This window comes from Somniosus microcephalus, unplaced genomic scaffold (assembly GCF_052327205.1).
Source record: "Somniosus microcephalus isolate GS21.2 unplaced genomic scaffold, FLI_Smic_1.0 unresolved_chr9, whole genome shotgun sequence".
Taxonomy (NCBI): domain Eukaryota; kingdom Metazoa; phylum Chordata; class Chondrichthyes; order Squaliformes; family Somniosidae; genus Somniosus; species Somniosus microcephalus.
In genome coordinates, this window is record NW_028225187.1 from 4,208,428 (window position 1) to 4,230,471 (window position 22,044).

The following is a 22,044-nucleotide window of genomic DNA, read 5'->3' on the forward strand; positions in this document are numbered from 1 at the left end:
ACTGTAGATCAGTGTGAGGTGGTGTGTTGATGAATTTCACGATAGATCAGTGTGAGGTGGTGTGTTAATGAATTTCACTGTAGATCAGTGTGAGGTGGTGTGTTGATGAATTTCACTATAGATCAGTGTGAGGCAGTGTGTTAATGAATTTCACTGTAGATCAGTGTGAGGTGGTGTGTTGATGAATTTCACTATAGATCAGTGTGAGGCGGTGTGTTAATGAATTTCACTATAGATCAGTGTGAGGTGGTGTGTTTTGGTGGGAAGAATAAGGAGGCCACACACTACTTGGACAAGGGGGTGAAATTGGGTTGCTTTGTGCCTCCCGCGGTATTCAGCGGGAGTTTAGTGGCGGCGGTAGCCGGTAGCACCCCGCAGCACTGCACCGCCGGCAATGACGTCATCGCCATGCGCAGCACCCTGGCTGCAACCTTGGGTTGCGACCCCTGACCTATCGCCGGATGATATGTCCGACAGGGTCAGGGGTCATTCTTGCCGCCGCAGCAGCGCCACTTAAAGGGCAGGTGTCGGGCGGCAACTTTTTATTTTGGCCGACTGCCAGCACCTGCCCCCTTCCCCTTTCTTCTTCGGGGTGTCGGCTGCAATCGCTCAGCCCGGCGCTCCTCTTGATCCGACACCCCGCTCCCCGGTGGTCCAGCAGGGCCCCGGTGTGCGCAGTGCTAAATGGGCTGGAGGAGCAGAGGGATCCAGGGATACAGATACACAAATCACTAAAAGTAGCAACACAGGTTAAAAAGGCCATTAAAAAAAAAAGCACTGGGGTACATTCCTAAAGGAGCCTTCTGTTCCGTGCCTAGGAGCTCTGAACCATGGCAGAGAGCGGCTGGGACACGTTTCTCACACGCCTCGAGATTAACCCTCATGGGGACTTTGCTGTCAGTGAAGAGAGACGAGAAAGACCAAAGTGCCGTTTGCCCCTCTCAGTGTGACCCTGAAGGACTGTGTCCAGGCTGGAGTTCTGTTCCCACTGTACGATCCTCCCCCAGATTGTCCTTTCTGAGCTCCAGCCAGGTGATGCTAAACACTCAGGTGGGAAAGGCAAAAATCTACAACAATGTGTTTAAAACAAAGCTGACTTATTTGACATCTATCCAGAATATTAAACTCCAGCCCATTTATAGGGGTTATTAACATCAGCAGAAACAAACCCTAACTGTCAGAATGAACATGGTTCAGTCCTGGATGTGATTAACAGCAGCAACAACAACAGAATCCAACCCCTGCAGTCACTTGTGAACTCGCTGGTGTCTCAGCAGGATGGATGACTGAGTGAATCCCTTCCCACACTCAGAGCAGGTGAACGGCCTCTCCCCAGTGTGAACTCGCTGGTGTCTCAGCAGGGTGGATGAACAAGTGAATCCCTTCCCACACTCAGGGCAGGTGAACGGCCTCTCCCCAGTGTGAGTGCGCTGGTGTACAGTGAGCTCAGATGACTGCCTGAACCCAGTCCCACAGTGCGAGCACCTGAACGGTCTCTCCCCAATGTGAACACGTTGATGGCATATCAGTTCCCCGGAACTTTTAAAGCACTTCCCACAGTCCGAGCAGTTAAAAGGTCTCTCGTCAGAGTGAACTCGCTGGTGTCTCAGCAGGGTGGATGACTCAGTGAATCCCTTCCCACACTCAGAGCAGGTGAATGGCCTCTCCCCAGTGTGAACTCGCTGGTGTGTCAGCAGGGTGGCTAACCGAGTGAATCCCTTCCCACACTCAGAGCAGGTGAACGACCTCTCCCCAGTGTGAACTCGCTGGTGTGTCAGCAGGTGGGATGAATTAGTGAATCCCTTCCCACACTCAGGGCAGGTGAACGGCCTCTCCCCGGTGTGAACACGCTGGTGTGTCAGGAGGTGGGATAACTGAGTGAATCCCTTCCCACACACGGAGCAGGTGAACGGCCTCTCCCCAGTGTGAGTGCGCAGGTGTACAGTGAGGTCAGATGATCGCCTGAACCCAGTCCCGCAGTGAGAGCACCTGAACGGTCTCTCGTCAGTGTGAACACGTTGATGGCGTATCAGTTCCCCGGAACCTTTATAGCACTTCCCGCAGTCCGGGCAGTTAAAAGGTCTCTCATCAGTGTGAACTCGCTGGTGTGTCAGCAGGTGGGATGAATTAGTGAATCCCTTCCCACACTCAGAGCAGGTGAACGGTCTCTCCCCAGTGTGAGTGCGCTGGTGTATAGTGAGCTCAGATGACTGCCTGAACCCAGTCCCACAGTGAGAGCACCTGAATGGTCTCTCGTCAGTGTGAACACGTTGATGGCGTATCAGTTCCCCGGAACTTTTAAAGCACTGCCCACAGTCCGAGCAGTTAAAAGGTCTCTCATCAGTGTGAACTCGCTGGTGTCTCAGCAGGTTGGAAGAATCAGTGAATCCCTTCCCACACTCAGGGCAGGTGAACGGTCTCTCCCCAGTGTGAACTCGCTGGTGTGTCAGCAGGGTGGATAACCGAGTGAATCCCTTCCCACACTCAGAGCAGGTGAATGGTCTCTCTCCAGTGTGAACTCGCTGGTGTGTCAGTAGGTGGGATGACTGAGTGAATCCCTTCCCACACTCAGAGCAGGTGAACGGCCTCTCCCCGGTGTGAATGCGCTTGTGTCTCGATAGGTCAGAGGGTTGGCTGAAGCTTCGTCCACACACAGAACACGTGTACAGTTTCTCCCCGCTGTGAACAGTGCTTTTTGCTTCCATGTTCAGAGGCCAGTGATATTCAGATCCGATGAGTCGAGTGACTCTGTCAGATCTTGACGTGATGTTTGGTTTGAGTTTCCTGTCTGTAAATCCTCCCCTTCCAGTGCCCTGTAAAATTAATTTAAAACAGGGAGCGTGAGAGACAACCCACAAGAAAACAAAGGCAGGTTGTGAAATTGAGCTCAGTGAATCTGGTCATTTGTGGGGCCGGCACTAGAAAAGTGACCATGAAAGCTGCCGGATTGCCATAAAAACCCAACTGGTTCACTAATGTCCTTCAGGGAAGGGAATCCGCCACCTGGTCTGGGCCGACACAAGACTCTGGCCTCTATGGGAGGAGAGAGAGAGAGAGAGAGAGGTGGGAGTGGGAGGGGGAGGGGGCGAAGGAAAGGAACTTTATACATCTGCAACTCGACCAGAACTTTGATAAAACCTCCAAAACCCGCAACCTCCACCACCTAGAAGGACAAGGGCAGCTGTTGTATGGGAGCACCATCACATCCAAGTTCCCCTCCAAGTCACACACCATCCTGACTCAGATATATTCATCGTTGCTGGGTCATAATCCTGGAACTCCTTACCGAACAACATTGTGGGAATACCTTCACCACACGGACTGCAGTAGTTCAAGAAGGTGACTCACCACCCCCTTCTCAACGGGAAACTGGGGATTGGCAATATTTGCTGCTCTTGCGAGCTACGCCCACATCCCAAGAATGAATTAAAACAAATCTGTAGATATAAACTGGATTAAAAGCCTGTACAGAAATACTTGTTCCTAAAACAATACTCTTTTACATTGTACGGACAGTGTCTGTTTAACAACCTAATCTCCCCCAGAATCCACCTCCCTTGACAGTCTCACATTGGAAATTGTTGGGTCCTCCTGGACTCAGAAGTACTGGGGGTTTGTGGTAAACCACTGTTTGTATACTGTTTGTATTCCACTGTAGACATGCCTGGACATGCCTCGGCTGACTCCTCCCACAAGTCCTAGTATAAAGGTGGCTGCTCCCCAGCCCTTTGTATTCCTGGACCGGTCGACCACTCGAGGCAGACCTTCATTCTTTTTGTTAATAAAAGCCTTTAGTTACTCTCTTAACTCTCAGTCTTTTATGAGTAATTGATAGCGCATCAATTTTATTAACAAAATTTTTATAATGGAGAAGATCCTCACACCAGCATGCCTGGACTTAGATCATCGGGAGGCGGACTCATCCACCAAGTTTACTCACTGGCTTAAGTGTTTCGAAAAATTCCTGACCGCCTCCGAAGCAATCAAATCGGAAGAGGACAAACTGGATGTCCTGACCTCCAAAGTGAACCACCGAGTGTACTCGGTCATCCAAGACGCGACCTCGTACGCGGACGCCATCAAGCTCCTCAAGGACCAGTACACGCGCCCAGTGAACGAAGTGTACGCCCGGCACCTTCTGGGGAGTCGTAAACAACAACCTGGGGAATCGACCGTGGAATACCTTCAGGCACTGTCTGTGCTTGGCCGGGCCTGTGGTTGTAAGGATGTAAATGCCGCCGTGTACACAGAGGAACTTATCCGGGACGCTTTTGTAGCGGGCCACAGGTCCAACTACACCCGACTGTGACTGTTGGAGCAGAGTGACCTCGATCTCAACAAGGCCTCTGAACTCGCACTTTCATTGGATGCAGCCTACCAGGGCATGGATGCCTACTCCTCTGCACCGTGGACGCCGTGGGGAATGACAGCCTGGGACACGGTAGGACCGTCTCATAGCGCCGTGCCACCCCAGCCACACCCCAGCAACGGCCCAACTACCGCAGCAGTGTCCCAAGGCCAGACAGCAGTGCCCCAAGGCCAGAAATGCTACTTCTGTGGCCGGGCAAAACACCCCAGAGCGCGCTGCCCGGCGAAAAACACGACCTGCTCGGGCTGCGGGAAGAAGGGACACTACGCTAGCATCTGCAGGGCTAAAGCCACCCCGAACCCCAGCAGCGCCGCGTGTGGGCCATGCGGGCCGCCATCTTGGGCCTCCCCGGCCATGTGCGAACCACCGGTACAGCAGCCATTTTGGACGCCTCCAGCCACATGGGGATCATGGACGCCGCCATCTTGGACGACAGCCGGAACGCAGCAGGCCCCCAACACCGCCTCATCTGATACCCGCAGCGACACACCGACCCCTACGCTGGCATCCGTTACACTGGACCAAGCGAGACCGCACCAGCTGGCCAGCTCCACAATGGACATTAAGGTAAATGGTCACGATACAATCTGCCTTTTTGACTCTGGGAGCACGGAGAGCTTCATCCACCCCGACACGGTGCGGCGTTGCTCTCTCCCAGTCCTGCCTGCGCACCAGCGGATTTCTATGGCCTCCGAGTCCCAGTCGGCGGACATTGGCGGCTACTGCGTGGTGACACTCGTAGTAGACGGGACTGTGTATGATAATTTTAAACTTCTGGTCCTGCCCGACCTCTGCGCTGCCGTTCTACTGGGGTTAGATTTTCAGTGCCACCTTAAAAGTGTTACGATGGCGTACGGTGGACCCCTCCCCCCACTCACAGTCCGCAGCCAGCAGCTTCCAAATTGCCCGCCGCGCACCAGGTGCAACCTCTCCACACTCAGAGTCACCCCCCCCCCCACTGTTTGCTAACCTCACCCCCGACTGTAAGCCCATCGCCACAAAGAGCAGGCGATACAGTGCCGGGGACAGGGTTTTCATTAAAACCGAAGTGGAGCGGCTCCTGAAGGAAGGGATTATTGAGGGCAGCACCAGCCCCTGGCGAGCCCAGGTTGTGGTCGTTAAGACCGGCGAGAAGCAGCGCCTGGTCATCGACTACAGCCAGACAATAAATCGCTACACCCTACTGGACGCTTCCCCACTCCCCCGCATAGCTGATATGGTCAACCAGATCGTGCAGTACTGCGTCTTCTCAACCATTGACCTGAAATCAGCGTACCACCAGCTCCCTATCAGCCCTGAGGACCACCAGTATACTGCCTTTGAGGCAAACGGCCGCCTCTATCACTTCCTTAGGGTTCCCTTTGGCGTCACCAACGGGGTCTCCGTCTTCCAAAGGGAGATGGACCGGATGGTAGATCAAAATGCGTTGCAGGCCGCTTTCCCATACCTGGACAATGTGACCATCTGCGGCCGTGACTTGCAGGACCATGACGCAAACCTCGAAAAATTCCTCCGCACCACCCAACTCCTGAACCTGACATATAACAAGGAGAAGTGCATATTCCGCACAAACCGCCTCGCCATCCTTGGATGTGTTGTGGAACACGGAGTCATCGGCCCCGACCCCGACCGGATGCGTCCCCTTATGGAACTCCCACTGCCCCACTGCCTCAAGGCCCTGAAGAGGTGCCTAGGGTTTTTCTCCTATTACGCCCAGTGGGTCCCCTACTATGCGGACAAGGCCCGTCCGCTGATCAAGTCCACCTCTTTTCCCTTGACGGCAGAGGCCCGCTTAGCCTTCCACCGTATCAAGGAGGACATTGCCAAAGCCACCATGCACGCAGTGGACGAATCCATCCCCTTCCAGGTGGAAAGCGACGCGTCCGACTTTGCCCTGGCCGCTACCCTCAATCAGGCGGGGAGACCCGTGGCCTTCTTTTCACGAACCCTCCAAGGTCCGGAGACCAGACACTCCGCTGTTGAGAAGGAGGCCCAGGCGATTGTGGAGGCTGTGCGTCATTGGAGGCACTACCTGGCCGGAAAACGATTTACCCTGCTCACTGACCAGCGTTCAGTTGCTTTTATGTTTAACAACAAGCAGAGGGGCAAAATCAAAAATGACAAGATCTTGAGGTGGAGAATCGAACTTTCCACCTACAACTACGAGATCTTGTACCGGCCCGGGAAGCTAAATGAACCCCCGGATGCGCTATCGCGTGGCACCTGCGCCAGCGCGCAGATCGATAGACTGCGGGCCCTCCACAATGACCTCTGCCACCCGGGGGTCACCAGGTTCTTCCATCTCATCAAGGCCCGCAACCTGCCTTACTCTATCGAGGAGGTCAGGACCATGACCAGGAACTGCGAAGTCTGCGCTGAGTGCAAACCGCACTTTTATAGACCAGGCAGGGCCCACCTGATAAAAGCCACTCGCCCCTTCGAGCGCCTGAGCGTCGATTTTAAAGGGCCTCTCCCCTCCTCCGACCGCAATGTGTACTTCCTCAATATTATCGATGAGTACTCCCGTTTCCCGTTCGCCTTCCCCTGCCCGGACATGACCAGTGCCACGGTCATTAAATGTCTGAACGACCTCTTCACCCTGTTCGGCTTCCCCAGCTATATCCATAGCGACCGGGGCTCATCGTTTATGAGCGATGAACTCCGTCAGTACCTGCTAACTAGGGGTATTGCCACAAGCAGGACCACCAGTTACAACCCCCGGGGGAACGGACAGGTGGAAAGAGAAAATGCGACAGTTTGGAAGGCCGTCCTGCTAGCCTTAAAGTCTAGGGGCCTTCCAACCTCCCGCTGGCAGGATGTGCTACCCGATGCGCTCCACTCTATTCGGTCACTGCTCTGCACTGCCACTAACGCCACCCCTCATGAGAAAATGTTTGTCTTCCCAAGGAAGTCCACATCGGGGACATCGCTACCGCCATGGCTGACGTCCCCAGGGCCGGTCCTACTGAGAAGACACGTGAGGACCCATAAAACGGAGCCCCTGGTCGAGAGGGTCGACCTCCTCCACGCCAACCCCCAGTATGCTTACATTGCGTACCCGGACGGGGGGAGGACACAGTCTCCATAAGAGACCTTGCACCCTCGGGGGCCGCAGTAACCCACTACCCACTACCACCCCCCCCACGATCCGATATCCAGCCCCAGCAGACGGCAGGCCTGGGTCCCGCGACCCGCTCGACATCTACGAGGACGACACGCCAGCGCCACAGCCTACGCGGGACTTGACGCCGGAAGCTTCACGACCCCTGCCATCGCCACGCCGATCACAGCGGCAGACAAGACCTCCGGAGCGACTCCAATGCACTGACTTTTGATACACTTCACCCCGCCGGACTCAATTTTAAACAAGGGGTGAATGTGGTAAACCACTGTTTGTATACTGTTTGTATTCCACTGTAGACATGCCTGGACATGCCTCGGCTGACTCCTCCCACAAGTCCTAGTATAAAGGTGGCTGCTCCCCAGCCCTTTGTATTCCTGGACCGGTCGACCACTCGAGGCAGACCTTCATTCTTTTTGTTAATAAAAGCCTTTAGTTACTCTCTTAACTCTCAGTCTTTTATGAGTAATTGATAGCGCATCAGGGTTAAACCCAGCAGCTTCTCCTGCATCTCCACTCCAGTTCAAACTGAAACATACAAACACAGAAACATGGAAGATAGGAGCAGGAGTAGGCCATTCGACCCCTCTAGCCTGCTCCGCCATTCAATGCGATCATGGCTGATCATCAAAATTCAGTACCCGGTCCCTGCTTTCTCCCCATACCCCTTGATCCCTTTAGCCTTAAGAAATATATCCAACTCCTTCTTGAATATATTTAATATATTGTCCTGTACTGCCTTCTGTGGTAGAGAATTCCACAGGTTCACCACTCTCTGGGTGAAGAAATTCCTCCTCATTTCTGTCCTAAATGGCTTACCCCTTATCCTTAGACTGTGACCCCTGGCTCTGGACTCCCCGGCCATCGGGAACATCCTTCCTGCATCTAGTCTGTCCAGTCCTGTCAGAATTTTATAAGTTTCAATGAGATCCCCTCTCATTCTTCTAAACTCCAGTGAGTACAAGCCCAATCGTCCCAATCTCTCCTCATACGTCATTCCTGCCATCCCAGGTATCAGCCTGGTGAATCTTCATTGAACTCCTTCCACGGCAAGAACATCCTTCCTCAGATAAGGCGACCAAAACTGCACACAATACTCAAGATGTGGTCTCACCAAGGCCCTGTACAACTGCAGCAAGACATCCTTGTTCCTGTACTCAAACCCTCTCGCTACGAAGGCCAACATACCATTTGCCTTCTTAACCGCCTGCTGCACCTGCATGCTTACCTTCAGCGACTGGTGCACAAGGACACCCAGGTCTCATTGCACTTCCCCTTCTCCCAATCTATTGCCATTCAGATAATAATCTGCCTTCCTGTTTTTGCCACCAAAGCGGATAACCTCGCATTTATCCACATTATACTGCATCTGCCATGCTTCTGCCCAATCACCCAACCTGTCCAAATCACACTGGAGTTTTTCGGCATCCTCCTCACACACGCCCACCCTGCTTTGTGTCATCTGCAAACTTGGAGATGTTACATCTAGTTCCCTCGTCTAGATCATTAATATATATTGTGAATAGCTGGGGTCCTGGGACCGATCCCTGCGGTACCCCACTAGTCACTGCCTGCCACTCGGAAAAAGACCTGTTTATTCCAACTCTTTGCTTCCTGTCTGCCAACCAGTTCTCTATCCAAGTCAGTACCTTGCCACCAATCCCATGTGCCTTAACTTTACACGCTAATCAACTATACGGTACCTTATCGAAAGCCTTCTGAAAGTCCAAATACACCACATCCACTGGTTCTCCCATATCTATTCTACCAGTTACATCCTCAAAAAATTCTAGTAGATTAGTCAAGCATGATTTACCTTTTGTAAATCCATGTTGACTTTGTCCGATCCTGTCACTGTTTTCCAAGTGCTCTGCTATTACATCTTTTACAATGGACTCTAGCATTTTCCCCATGACTGATATGATTCCCCGTTTTCTCTCTACCACCTTTTTTGAATAGTGGGGTAATATAAGCTACCCTTCAATCCATGGGAACTGTTCCAGAGACTAGCGAATTTTGGAAGATGACCAGCAATGCATCTACTATTTCTTAGGCTACTTCCTTAAGTACCCTAGGATGTCGATTATCAGGCCCTGGGGAATTATCGGCCTTCAATCCCGTCAATTTCCCTAACACCATTTCCCTACAAATACTGATTTCTTTCACTTCCTCCCTCTCATTAGACCCTATGTTCTCCGACATCTCTGGGAGGTTATTTGTGTCCTCCTTTGTGAAGACAGAACCAAAGTATGTATTTAATTGGCCTGCCATTTCTTTGTTCCCCATTATAAATTCCCCTGATTCTGACTGCAAGGGTCCTATGCTTGACTTCACCAATCTTTTTCCCTTCACATATCTACAGTTAGTTTTTATGTTCCCTGAAAGCTTACTCTCATACTCTATTTTCCCCCTCTTAATTAATCCCTTTGTCCTCCTTTGCTGAATCCTAAACTGCTCCCAATCCTCAGGTTTATATGTCCTCTCCTTGGATCTTATGCTATCCCTAATTTCCCTTGTTAGCCACGGTTGAGTCACCCTTTTTGTTTTATTTTTATGCCAAACAGGGATGAACAAATTCTGTAGTTCATCCATGCGATCTTTGAATGTTTGCCATTGCTTATCCACCGTCAACCCTTTGAGTAACATTCCCCAATCAATCCTACCCAACTTGCGCCTCATACCATCGTAGTTTCCTTTATTTAAATTCAGGACCCGAGTCTCTGAGTCAACTACTTCACTCTCCATCTTAATGAAAAATTCTATCATATTATGATCACTCTGACCCAAGGGGCATCGCACAAGAAGATTGCTAATTAATCCTTTCTCATTACATAATACCCAGTCTAAGATGGCCTGATCTCTAGTTGGTTCCTCGACATATTGGTCCAGGAAACCATCCCGTATACACGCCAGCATTCCTCCTCCACAGTATGGATACTAATTTGGTTAGCCCAATCTATATGTAGATTAAAGTCACCCATGATAACTGCTGTGCCCTTATTGCACGCATCTCTAATTTCCCATTTAATGCCATCCCCAGCCTCCGCATTACTGTTTGGAGGTCTGTATAACACTCCCACTAACATTTTCTGCCCCTTGGTATTTCTCAGCTCTACCCATACAGATTCCACATCATCAGAGCTAATATCCTTCCTTTCAATTGTGTTAATCTCCTCTTTAAAATGCAATGCTACCCCACCTCCTTTTCCTTTTTGCCTATCTTTCCTGAATATTGAATACCCCTGGATGTTGTGTTCCCAGCCTTGGTCACCCTGGAGCCATATTTCTGGAATCCCAATCATATCATATCCGTTTACCTCTATTTGTGCAACTAATTAATCCACCTTATTACGAATGCTCTTCGCATTAAGACACAAGGCCTTCAGGCTTGTTTTTTTAACACTCTTACACCTTTTAGAATTATTATTTACTGTGGCTATGTTTGATTTAAAACCATGATTTCGCTGACCACCACCTTTGTTTTTCTCCTTCCTGTCTTTTGCTTCTATCCTTGTTTCCCTTTCCTCTGTCTCCCTGCTCAGGTTCCCAACCCCCTGCCATTTTAGTTTAAACCCTCCCCCAGAGCACTAGCAAACACTCCCCCAGGACATCGGTCCCGGTCCTGCCCAGGTGCAAACCGTCCGGTTTGTACTAGCCCCACCTCCCCCAGAACCAATGTCCCAGGAATTTGAATCCCTCCCCCTGGCACCATTCCTCTAGCCACGTATTCATCTGAAATATCCTTCTATTTCTACTCTGACTAGCACGTAGCACTGGTCGCAATCCTGAGATTACTACCTTGGAGGTCCTATTTTTTAAATTTACCTCCTAACCCCCTATATTCAGCTTTTAGGACCACATTCTGTTTTTTTTACCTATATCGTTGGTACCTATATGCACCACGACAATTGGCTGTTCACTCTCCCCTTCCAAAATGTTCTGCAGCTGCTCTGAGACATCCTTGACCCTTGCACCAGGAAGACAACATACCATCCTGGAGTCACGTTTGCGGCCGCAGAAACGCCTATCTATTCCCCTTACAATAGAATCCCTTATTACTGTAGCTCTTCCACTCTTTTTCCTCCCGTCCTGTGCAGAACAACCCACGGTGCCAGGAAGTTGGCTGCTGCTGCCTTCCCCTGATAAGCCATCCTCCCCAACGATATCCAAATCGGTATATCTGTTTGAGAGGGGGATGGTCACAGGGGACCCCTGCACTACCTGCTTGCGCCTACTACTCTGCCTGGTGGTCACCCATTCTCTTCCTGCCTGTGCAGCCTTTACCTGCGGTGTGACCAACTCCCTAAACGTGCTATCCACGATGTCCTCAGCATCGCGAGTGCTCCAGTATGTATCCACTCGCAGCTCCAGCGCCGCAATGCGGTCTGTCAGTAGCTGCAGCTGGATACACTTCCTGCACACATGGTTATCAGGGACACAGGAAGTGCCACAAGAATTACAGACACCCTATAAACTCCGCCGCCTCGCTCTTTATATCACCGCCACCGCTGCTGTGGGGCCTACCTGCTCCACCACCTCGCTTTATATCACCACCGCCGCTCCTCACAGGTCCGCCGCCACTGTGGGGCCTACCTGTGCCTCGGATAATGGATACATAGAAGATAGGAGCAGGAGTTGGCCATTCGGCCGCTCGAGTACTTGAAGGAAAGAAATTTGCAGGGTTACGGGGAAAGGGCGGGGAGTGGGACTCACTTAAGTGGTTTTGCAGATAGCCGGCACGGGTTCGACGGGCCGAATGGCCTCCTTCTGTGCTGTAACCATTCTATGATTCTATAAAATATTAGAAAGTTTGTTCCACAGAAGCACGAGGTTTATCTGCTTTTATTGATGAATTTAAAAAGTCTCTATTAAAACCTGAGCCAGTGTGTTGTGAGCCAAAGAGCCTTGTGTCCAATGCGGGGAATAAAGGCCCACAGCCTCCCCGGGCCCCGGGCCCTGAACAAGGGACTGGAGAAACTCGCTGCCCCGCGGATCAATCAGCCAGCACTAGTCCCGCCCCTCGGGCTCCCCGATTGGTTGGAGGACACGCCACCGGCTCGCTCCTCCAGCCCCGCCCACTGGGTGCCGCTAGTCCCGCCCCTCGGGCTCCCCGATTGGTTGGAGGGCCCGCCGCCGGCTCGCTTCTCCAGCCCGCCCACTGGGTGCCGCAAGTCCCGCCCCTCTAGCTCCCCGATTGGTTGGAGGACCCGCCGCCGGCTCGCTCCTCCAGCCCCGCCCACTGGGTGCCGGTAGTCCCGCCCCTCGGGCTCCCCGATTGGTTGGAGGACCCGCCGCCGGCTCGCTCCTCCAGCCCCGCCCACTGGGTGCCGCTAGCCCCGCCCCTCGGGCTCCCCGATTGGTTGGAGGACCCCCGCAGGCTTGCTCCTCCAGTCCCGCCCCGCTCGCTCCCTACTGGTGGGAAGCTGCCGTCAATCAGGCCGCGGGACCGGGTGACGTGTCCCCGAGGAGATCACGTGTACCGTCGACGTGCCGCCGCTCGGTCCGGGGCCTCGCGGACTCTGAGGTTTTTCTATTTCTCTCGATTCTCTCCCGATCCACCCCGCGCCATTTTCCACCCAATCGGAGCGGAGAAAACTCACTTCGCGTCACCGATCGCGACTCTGGAACCGACACCAAGGCCTTTCCCCGGAATGGCCCCGCGCCGACTCCGTCCGGCAGGATCCGAGTGCGCAGGCGCAGCTCCGTGTGGGGGAGGGGGTTTGGTCTTTTCTGGGCATGCGCGGTCATTACCCTTGGTGACCGGGAGGGGTCGCTGTGCCGGACTCGGCCCAAACCGCCGCTCCGTGTGCGCATGCGCGGACTCTCGGCTGTCAATCCACCAACCGCCAGAAGAGGTCGCTGGTGAGACCAGTGAAGGAAGAAAGACTTGCATTTATATAGCGCCTTTCACCACCACCGGACGTCCCAAAGTACTTTGCAGCCAATGAAGTACTTTTGCAGTGTAGTCACTGTTGTAATGTAGGAAATGCGGCAGTCAGTTAGCGCACAGCAAGCTCCCACAAACAGCACTGTGATAATGACCAGATAATCTATCATTTTTTATATTGATTGAGGGATAAACATTGGCTCGGACACTGGGGTTAATTCCCCTGTTCTTTCCCACATTACAACGGTGACTACTTCATTGTAGTACTTCATTGGCTGTAAAGCACTTTAGGATATCTGGTGGCACTATATAAATGCAAGTCTTTCTTTCCTGAAATAATGCCATGGGATCTTTTACATCCACCTGAGAGAGCAAACAGGGCCTCAATTTAACATCTCATCCGATAGACGGCACCTCCGACAGTGCCGCACTCCCTCAGCGCTGCACTGGAGTGTCAGCCTGGATTTTTGTGCTCAAGTCTCTGGAGTGGGACTATGAACCCACAACTTTCTGACTCAGAGGCGCGAGTGCTGCCCACTGAGCCACTGGCTGACACTAAAGAGCAAGCAGTTCTGATGAATGGTCATCGACCTGAAACGTTAACTCTGTTTCTCTCTCCACAGATGCTGCCTGACCTGCTGAGTATTTCCAGCATTTTCTGTTTTTATTAAAGAAACGAGGGAGTGATTGCTGACGGGAAGAATGTTGGGTCGTCCTGCGCATGCACACCTCCCTGGCGGCTGAGGCGGAACACTGACTTGCCCCCACCTGAGCCGCTCACGCGTACCAGATGTTGCGGCTCCGCATGCACGCCCGATGTTCCAACCGCGGGGTTTTGTGTGCTGAGCACGCGTGTTGCAGACTGATCGGGACGGGCGGTTGTAGAGCAGGAGGGAGAGCGCGGGGGCCATGAGCACATGCGCGGGACTCAGAGTCAACAGAGTGCTTTCTGGAGCGCGGAGGCTTGTGGGTATTACAGCCGCCATTACTGCTGATCCTTTCAACCAACCTGTGCAGCAGCTGGGGCCTGAAAATCAGCTTCACTGCCCCTAGGTTCGGAAAGGGGAAAATTAAACAACAGTTTGCCTCTGATCCTTTTCTGATCTCAATTTACAGGGTTATAGAAGTGGAGCAGTTACAGGCGGGAAGCTCAGACCAAACATCACGTCATGATCTGACAGAGTCGCTGGATTCATCAGGACCTGAATATCATCGGCCTTTGCACATGGAAGGAGAGAGCAGGGATCGCAACGCAGACAAAAACTGCACACGTGTTCAGTGTGTGGACGCGGATTCAGCCGATCGCCTGACCTGGTGAGACACGTGCACCGTCACACCGGGGAGAAACCGGGTAAAGGTGGGGACGGCGGGAAGGGCTTCAGTTCCCCGTCTGCATTGAAAGTTCAACGGCGCTGTCACACCAGGGACAGTCTGTTCACCTGCTCCGTGTGTGGAAAGGGATTTGTTTGTTCATCCCACCTGCAAACACACCAGGGAGTTCACACTGGGGAGAGACCATTTCAGTGTCCTGACTGTGGGAAGAGCTTTAAAAGCGCTCTGTATCTGAAGGGACACCAGCTTGTTCACACTGATGAGAGACCATTTCAATGTTCTGACTGTGGGAAGAGCTTTAAAAGCCCCCGGGAGCTGAAGAAACACTGGTTCCTACACACTGGGGAGAGGCCATTCACCTGCTCCGTGTGTGGGAAGGGATTCGCTCAGTCATCCAACCTGCTGGAAGATCAGCGAGTTCACACTGACGAGAGGCCCTTTAAATGTTCTGACTGTGGGAAGAGCTTTAAAAGCTCCGGGGAGCTGAAGGGACACCAGCGAGTTCACACTGACGAGAGGCCCTTTAAATGTTCTGACTGTGGGAAGAGTTTTAAAAGCTCCGGGGAGCTCAAGAAACACCAACACCTACACACTGGGGAGAGGCCGTTCAGCTGCTCTGTGTGTGGGAAGGGATTCGCTGATTCATCCAACCTGCTGGTACATCAGCGAGGTCACACTGGGGAGACGCCGTTCACCTGCTCTGTGTGTGGGAAGGGATTCACTCATTTGTCCAACCTGCTGACACATCAGCGAGTTCACACTGACGAGAGGCCCTTTAAATGTTCTGACTGTGGGAAGAGCTTTAAAAGCTCCAGGGACCTGAGGGTACACCAGTGAGTTCACACTGGGGAGAGACAGTTCACCTGCTCTTGTGTGTGGGAAGGGATTCACTCAGTTACCCAACCTGCTGACACATCAGCGAGTTCACACTGACGAGAGGCCCTTTAAATGTTCTGACTGTGGGAAGAGCTTTAAAAGCTCAGGGGAGCTGAAGGGGCACCAGCGAGTTCACACTAACGAGAGACCCTTTAAATGTTCTGAGTGTGGGAATAGTTTTAAAAGCTCCCGGGAGCTCAAGAGACACCAACAGCTGCACACTGGGGAGAGGCCGTTCACCTGCTCCGTGTGTGGGAAGGGATTCACTCGGTCATCCTACGTGCTGGTACATCAGCGAGTTCACACTGGGGAGAGGACATTCATCTGCTCCGTGTGTGGGAAGGGATTCACTCAGTCATCCCGCCTGCTGTTACATCAGCGAGTTCACACTGGGGAGAGACCGTTCACCTGCTCCGTGTGTGGGAAGGGATTCACTCAGTCATCCAACCTGATGACACACCAGCGACTTCACACTGATCATAGAATCTAACAGCACAGAAGGAGGTGATTCGGCCCATCGTGTCTGTGCCCATCGTGTCTTTGAAAGAGCTGTCCAATTTAGTCCCAAACCCCAGCTTTATCCCCAGAACTCTGCAAACTAGTCCTCTTCAAGGACTCGTCCAATTACTGTTTGAAAGTTCCTGTGGAACCTGATTCCAGCATCCTTTCAGATGGTGCGTTCCAGATCTGAACAACCCTCTGTATGAAAACAATTCTCCTCATTTCACCTATAGTTCTTTTAGTAACTATTTTAAATCTGTGACCTTTGGTTACCGACCCACTTGCCAGAGTGAACAGTTTCTCTCTACTTGCTCGATCAAAACCCCTCATCATTTTGAACACCTCTATTAGGTCTCCTCTTAACCTTCTCTGCTCTAAGGGGAACAATCCCAGCTTCTCCAGTCTCTCCACATAACTGAAGTCCCTCATCCCTGGTACCATCCTGGTCAACCTCCTCTGCACCCTCTCCAAGGCCTTGACATCCTTCCTAAAGTGTGGTGCCCAGAACTGTACACAAGACTCCAGCTGAGGCCAAAACACTGCAGCTGTACAAAACCCAAGTTAGACCACACCTGGAGCACTGTGAGCAGTTCTGGGCACCACACCTTAGGAAGGATATATTGGCCTTGGAGGGAGTGCAGCGTAGGTTTACCAGAATGATACCTGGACTTCAAGGGTTAAGTTACGAGGAGGGATTACACAAATTAGGGTTGTATTCCCTGGAATTTAGAAAGTTAAGGGGTCATCTGATCGAAGTTTTCAGGATATTAAGGGGAACAGATAGGGTAGATAGAGAGAAACTATTTCCGATGGTTGTGGATTCTAGGACTGGGGGCAGAGTCTAAAAATTAGAGCCAGACCTTTCAGGAGTGAAATTAGGAAACACTTCTACACACAAAGGGTGGTAGAGGTTTGGAACTCTCTTCCGCAAACAGCAATTGATGCTCGATCAATTGTTAATTTTCAATCTGAGATTGATAGGTTTTTGTTACCCAAAGGTATTGAGGGAAATGGGCCAAAGGCGGGTGTATGGAGTTAGGTCGCAGATCAGCCATGATCTCATTGAATGGCGGAACAGGCTCGAGGGGCTGAATGGCCTCCTCCTGTCCTATGTTCCTAACTAGTGATTTGTAAAGGTTTAGTGTAACTTCCTTGTTTTTGTATTCAATGGCACTATTTACAAAGCCAAGTATCCCATACGCTTTCTGAACCGCCTCACCAACTTGCCGTGGCACTTTCAAAGACTTGTGAATATGGACCCCCAGGTCCCTCTGCTCTTGCACCCCCTCAAAATAGTCCCATTTAGATTATACGGCCTCTCCCTGTTGTTTCTCCCAAAATGCATCACTTCTCACTTATCCTCATTTAATGTCATCTGCCTTGTGTCTGCTCATTTCACAGTCTGTCTCTGTCCTTCTGAAGTCTGCTACTACTACACTCACAAAACTTGGCAACATAGTAAATAGTATCATCCGTAAACTTTGAAATTGTTCACCTATACCCAAGTCCAGGTCATTTATATATAACAAGAAAAGCAATGGTCCTAATCCCGACCCCTGGGGGAGCCCACTGCATACTTCCCTCCAGTCAGAAAAACATCCCTCAGCACTGCTCACTGCCTCCTCTCCCTTAGCCAATTATATACCCAAATTAGCATCAGCCCTAATAAATTCCCCCGAGGGAAAAAACTTGTCCTTTAACTCCCAAATATTAAAAAGTTTGTGCCACAGAAGCACGAAGTTTATCTGCTTTTATTGATGAATTTAAAAAGTCTCTATTAAAACCTGAGCCAGTGTGTTGTGAGACAAAGAGCCTTGTGTCCAATGCGGGGAATAAAGGCCCACAGCCTCCCCGGGCCCCGGGCCCTGAACAAGGGACTGGAGAAACTCGCTGCCCTGCGGATCAGACAATCAGCCGGCGCTAGTCCCGCCCCTCGGGCTCCCCGATTGGTTGGAGGACCCGCCGCCGGCTCGCTCCTCCAGCCCCGCCCACTGGGTGCCGCTAGTCCCGCCCCTCGGGCTCCCCAATTGGTTGGAGGACCCGCCGCCGGCTCGCTCCTCCAGCCCCGCCCTGCTCGCTCCCTATTGGTCGGAAGCTCCCGTCAATCAGGCCGCGGGCCCGGTTCACGTGTCTCTGAGGAAGTCTGACCCGCTCCGCGAGGCTGAATCCGCTCCGTTCGATTCCCGGGACCCTCGGACTCCCAGGTTTGTGTTTACCGTCAGTTATTTCCCCGTCTCTCTCCGCTCGTCCGTCCAGATGAAAAAACTCGCTTTCGGCCGGTAATTCCGACTCTTCAACCGTTAACGACCGTCACCCAGAGTGTCACCCCTGAGCATGCGCATTAGCAGCTGGTCCTGGGACTCTGCTCCTGAGCATGCTTACTAGCAGCTGGTCCTGGGACTCCGCTGCCCCTGAGCATGCCCACTAGCAGCTGGTCCTGGGACTCTGCCCCTGAGCATGCCCACTAGCAGCTGGTCCTGGGACTCTGCCCCTGAGCATGCCCAGTAGCAGCTGGTCCTGGGACTCTGCCCCTGAGCATGCCCACTAGCAGCTGGTCCTGGGACTCTGCCCCTGAGCATGCCCACTAGCAGCTGGTTCTGGGACTCTGCCCCTGAGCATGCGCACTAGCAGCTGGTCCTGGGACTCTGCCCCTGAGCATGCCCAGTAGCAGCTGGTCCTGGGACTCTGGGCCCCTGAGCATGCCCACTAGCAGCTGGTCCTGGGACTCTGCCCCTGAGCATGCTCACTAGCAGCTGGTCCTGGGACTCTGGGCCCCTGAGCATGCGCACTAGCAGCTGGTCCTGGGACTCCGCTGCCCCTGAGCATGCCCACTAGCAGCTGGTCCTGGGACTCTGCCCTGAGCATGCCCACTAGCAGCTGGTCCTGGGACTCTGCTGTCCCTGTGCATGCCCACTAGCAGCTGGTCCTGGGACTCTGCCCCTGAGCATGCTCACTAGCAGCTGGTCCTGGGACTCTGCTGTCCCTGTGCATGCCCACTAGCAGCTGGTCCTGGGACTCTGGGCTCCTGAGCATGCCCACTAGCAGCTGGTCCTGGGTCTCTGCTGCCCCTGAGCATGCCCACTAGCAGCTGATCCTGGGAGTCTGCCCCTGAGCATGCCCACTAGCAACTGGTCCTAGGACTCCGCTGCCCCTGAGTATGCCCACTAGCAGCTGGTCCTGGGACTCTGGGCTCCTGAGCATGCCCACTAGCAGCTGGTCCTGGGTCTCTGCTGCCCCTGAGCATGCCCACTAGCAGCTGGTCCTGGGACTCTGCCCCCTGAGCATGCCCACTAGCAGCTGGTCCTGGGACTCTGCTGTCCCTGTGCATGCCCACTAGCAGCTGGTCCTGGGACTCTGGGCCTCTGAGCATGCCCACTAGCAGCTGGTCCTGGGACTCCGCTGCCCCTGAGCATGCGCGTTGTAAACCCCAAGAAGCATGCGGACGTTGAGGTGCCCAGAGAGGAATCTTTCATTTGCCTTTGATCAATAACCCTCATGGTCTTGAGGACCTCTTTCAGGCTGGCCCTCATCCTTCGCTGCTTCAGTGCAAAGAAAAGCCCCAAACTTCTCCAATCTCTGTTACTAACTGCTCTTTGGAACAGAGGAGACTGAGGGAGACTTGATTGAGGTGTATAAAATTATGAGGGGCCTGGATAGAGTGGGTAGGAAGGACCTATTTTCCTTAGCAGCGAGGTCAATAACCAGGGGCCATAGATTTAAAGTAATTGGTAGAAGGATTACAGGGGAGTTGAGGAGAACTTTTTTCACTCAGAGCGTGGTCGGGGTCTGGAACTTTCTGCCTGAAAGGGTGGTAGAGGCAGAAACCCTCATCTCAGTTAAAAAGTACTTGGAGATGCACATGAAGTGCTGTCACCTGCAGGGCTACGGGCCAAGAGCTGGAAAGTGAGATTAGGCTGGAAAGCTGTTTTTTGGCCGGCTCAGGCACAATGTGCTGAATGGCCTCCTTCTGTGCCCTAAATTTCTGTGATTCTATGATAACCCCTCCATTGCTCGACAGTCTGGGTCAAAATGGAGTGAAAAAGAACTTAAAGAAAGAAAAGAAAGACTTGCATTTATATAGCGCCTTTCACGTCCATCGCACGTCCCAAAGCGCTTTACAGCCAATGAAGTGGAGTCACTGTTGTAATGTAGGAAAAGCGGCAGCCAATTAGCGCACAGCAAGCTCCCACAAACAGCAATTCCAAAATTCTATAGATTATGGAACAGTTCCTGCAAATTGGAGGGTGGCAAATGTAACCCCGCTATTAGCCTAACATCAGTAGTAGGGAAAATGCTAGACTCGATTATAAAGGATGTGATAACACGACACTTAGAAAATATCAATGGGATTAGACCGAGTCAACATGGATTGATGAAAGGGAAATCGAGTTTGACAAACCGACTGGAGTTTTTTGAGGATGTAACTGGTAGAATAGATAAGGGAGAACCAGTGGATGTGGTGTATTTGGATTTTCAGAAGGCCTTTGATTAAAGTCCCACATCAGAGGTTAGTGTGCAAAATTAAAGCTCATGGGATTGGGGGTAATATACTGGCATGGATTAAAAATTGGTTAACAGACAGGAAACAGAGAATAGGAATAAATGGGTCTTTTTCTGGGTGGCAGGTGGTGACTAGTGGGGTACCGCAGGGATCAGTGCTTGGGCCCCAGCTATTCACAATATAGATCAATGATTTGGATGAGAGAACCAAATGTAATATTTCCAAGTTTGCTGATGACACGAAACTAGGTGGGATTGTGAGTTGTGAGGAGGATGCAAAGAGGCTTCAAGGCGATTTAGACAAGTTGAGTGAGCGGGCAAATACATGGCAGATACAGTATAAAGTGGATAAATGTGAAGTTATCCACTTCGGTAGAAAAAACAGAAAGGCAGAGTATTATTTAAATGGTGATAGATTGGGAAATGTTGATGTACAAAGGGACCTGGGTGTCCTTGTGCACCAGTCACTGAAAGCACACATGCAGGTACAGCAAGCAGTTAGGAAGGCAAATGGTATGCTGGCCTTCATTGCAAGAGGATTTGAGTACAGGAGCAAGGATGTCTTACTGCAGTTATACAGGGCCTTGGTGAGACCACACCTGGAGTACTGTGTGCTGTTTTAGTCTCCTTACCTAAGAAAGGATATACTTGCCACAGAGGGAGTGCAGCGAAGGTTCACCAGACTGATTTCTGGGATGGCAGGGCTGTCGTATGAGGAGAGATTGGGTCGACTAGGCCTGTATTCACTAGAGTTTAGAAGAATGAGAGGGGATCTCATTGAAACGTATAAAATTCTGACAGGGCTAGTCTGGGTGCAGGGAGGATGTTTTCCCTGGCTGGGGGTTTCGAACAAGGGGTCACAGTCTCAGGATATGGGGTCGGCTATTTAGGACTGAGATGAGGAGAAATTTCTTCACTCAGAGGGTGGTGAACCTGTGGAATTCTCTACCACAGCAGGCTGTGGAGGCCAAGTCACTCAATATATTTAAGAAGGTAGATAGATAGATTTCTAGACACAAAAGGCATCAAGGGGTATGGGGAGAGAGCGGGAATATGGTATTGAGATAGAGGATCAGCCATGATCATATTGAATGGTGGAGCAGGCTCGAAGGGCCGAATGGCCTACTCCTGCTCCTATTTTTCTATGTTTCTATGCAACGTAATAATGACTAGATAATCTGTTTTTTTTTAGTGATGTTGATATTGGCCAGGACACCGGGGATAATTCCCCTAATCTTCTTCGAAATAGTGCCCTGGGATCATTTACGTCCACCCGAGAGAGCAGACGAGGCCTCGGTTTAACGTCTGATCTGAAAGACGGCACCTCCGACAGTGCCGCACTCCCTCAGCACTGCACTGGAGTGTCAGCCTGGATTTTTGGGCTCAAGTCTCTGGAGTGGGACTTGAACCCACAACCTCTGACTCAGAGGCGAGGGTGCATTTACTCGCCGCCCTTCA

General features: G+C 51.9%; 2 protein-coding genes across 2 annotated transcripts in view; one reads left to right on the forward strand and one right to left on the reverse strand.

Moving 5' to 3' along the window:
* Nucleotides 1-1,247: 1,247 nt before the first annotated feature.
* On the reverse strand, nt 1,248-12,281 carry LOC147084234 (uncharacterized). Its single transcript, XM_085979325.1, has 2 exons — nt 12,204-12,281; nt 1,248-2,813 (listed from the first exon to the last, which is right to left on the reverse strand). The coding sequence occupies exon 2, from the start codon at nt 2,703-2,705 to the stop codon at nt 1,248-1,250; it is 1,458 nt and encodes a 485-aa protein (XP_085835451.1). The 5' UTR covers nt 2,706-2,813; nt 12,204-12,281.
* Nucleotides 12,282-18,190: 5,909 nt separating this feature from the next.
* The window catches only part of LOC147084235 (uncharacterized), a 34,275-nt gene continuing 30,421 nt past the window's right edge, over nt 18,191-22,044 (forward strand). Inside the window, exon 1 of the mRNA XM_085979487.1 lies at nt 18,191-18,290. The gene's annotated coding sequence lies outside the window, so the exon portion shown is untranslated. The remainder of the gene's footprint in view (nt 18,291-22,044) is intronic.

Coding starts and splice junctions, on each gene's coding strand:
- LOC147084234 (XM_085979325.1), bottom strand. CDS start 2,705: ATGGAAGCAAAAAGCACTGTTCACAGCGGGGAGAAACTGTACACGTGT.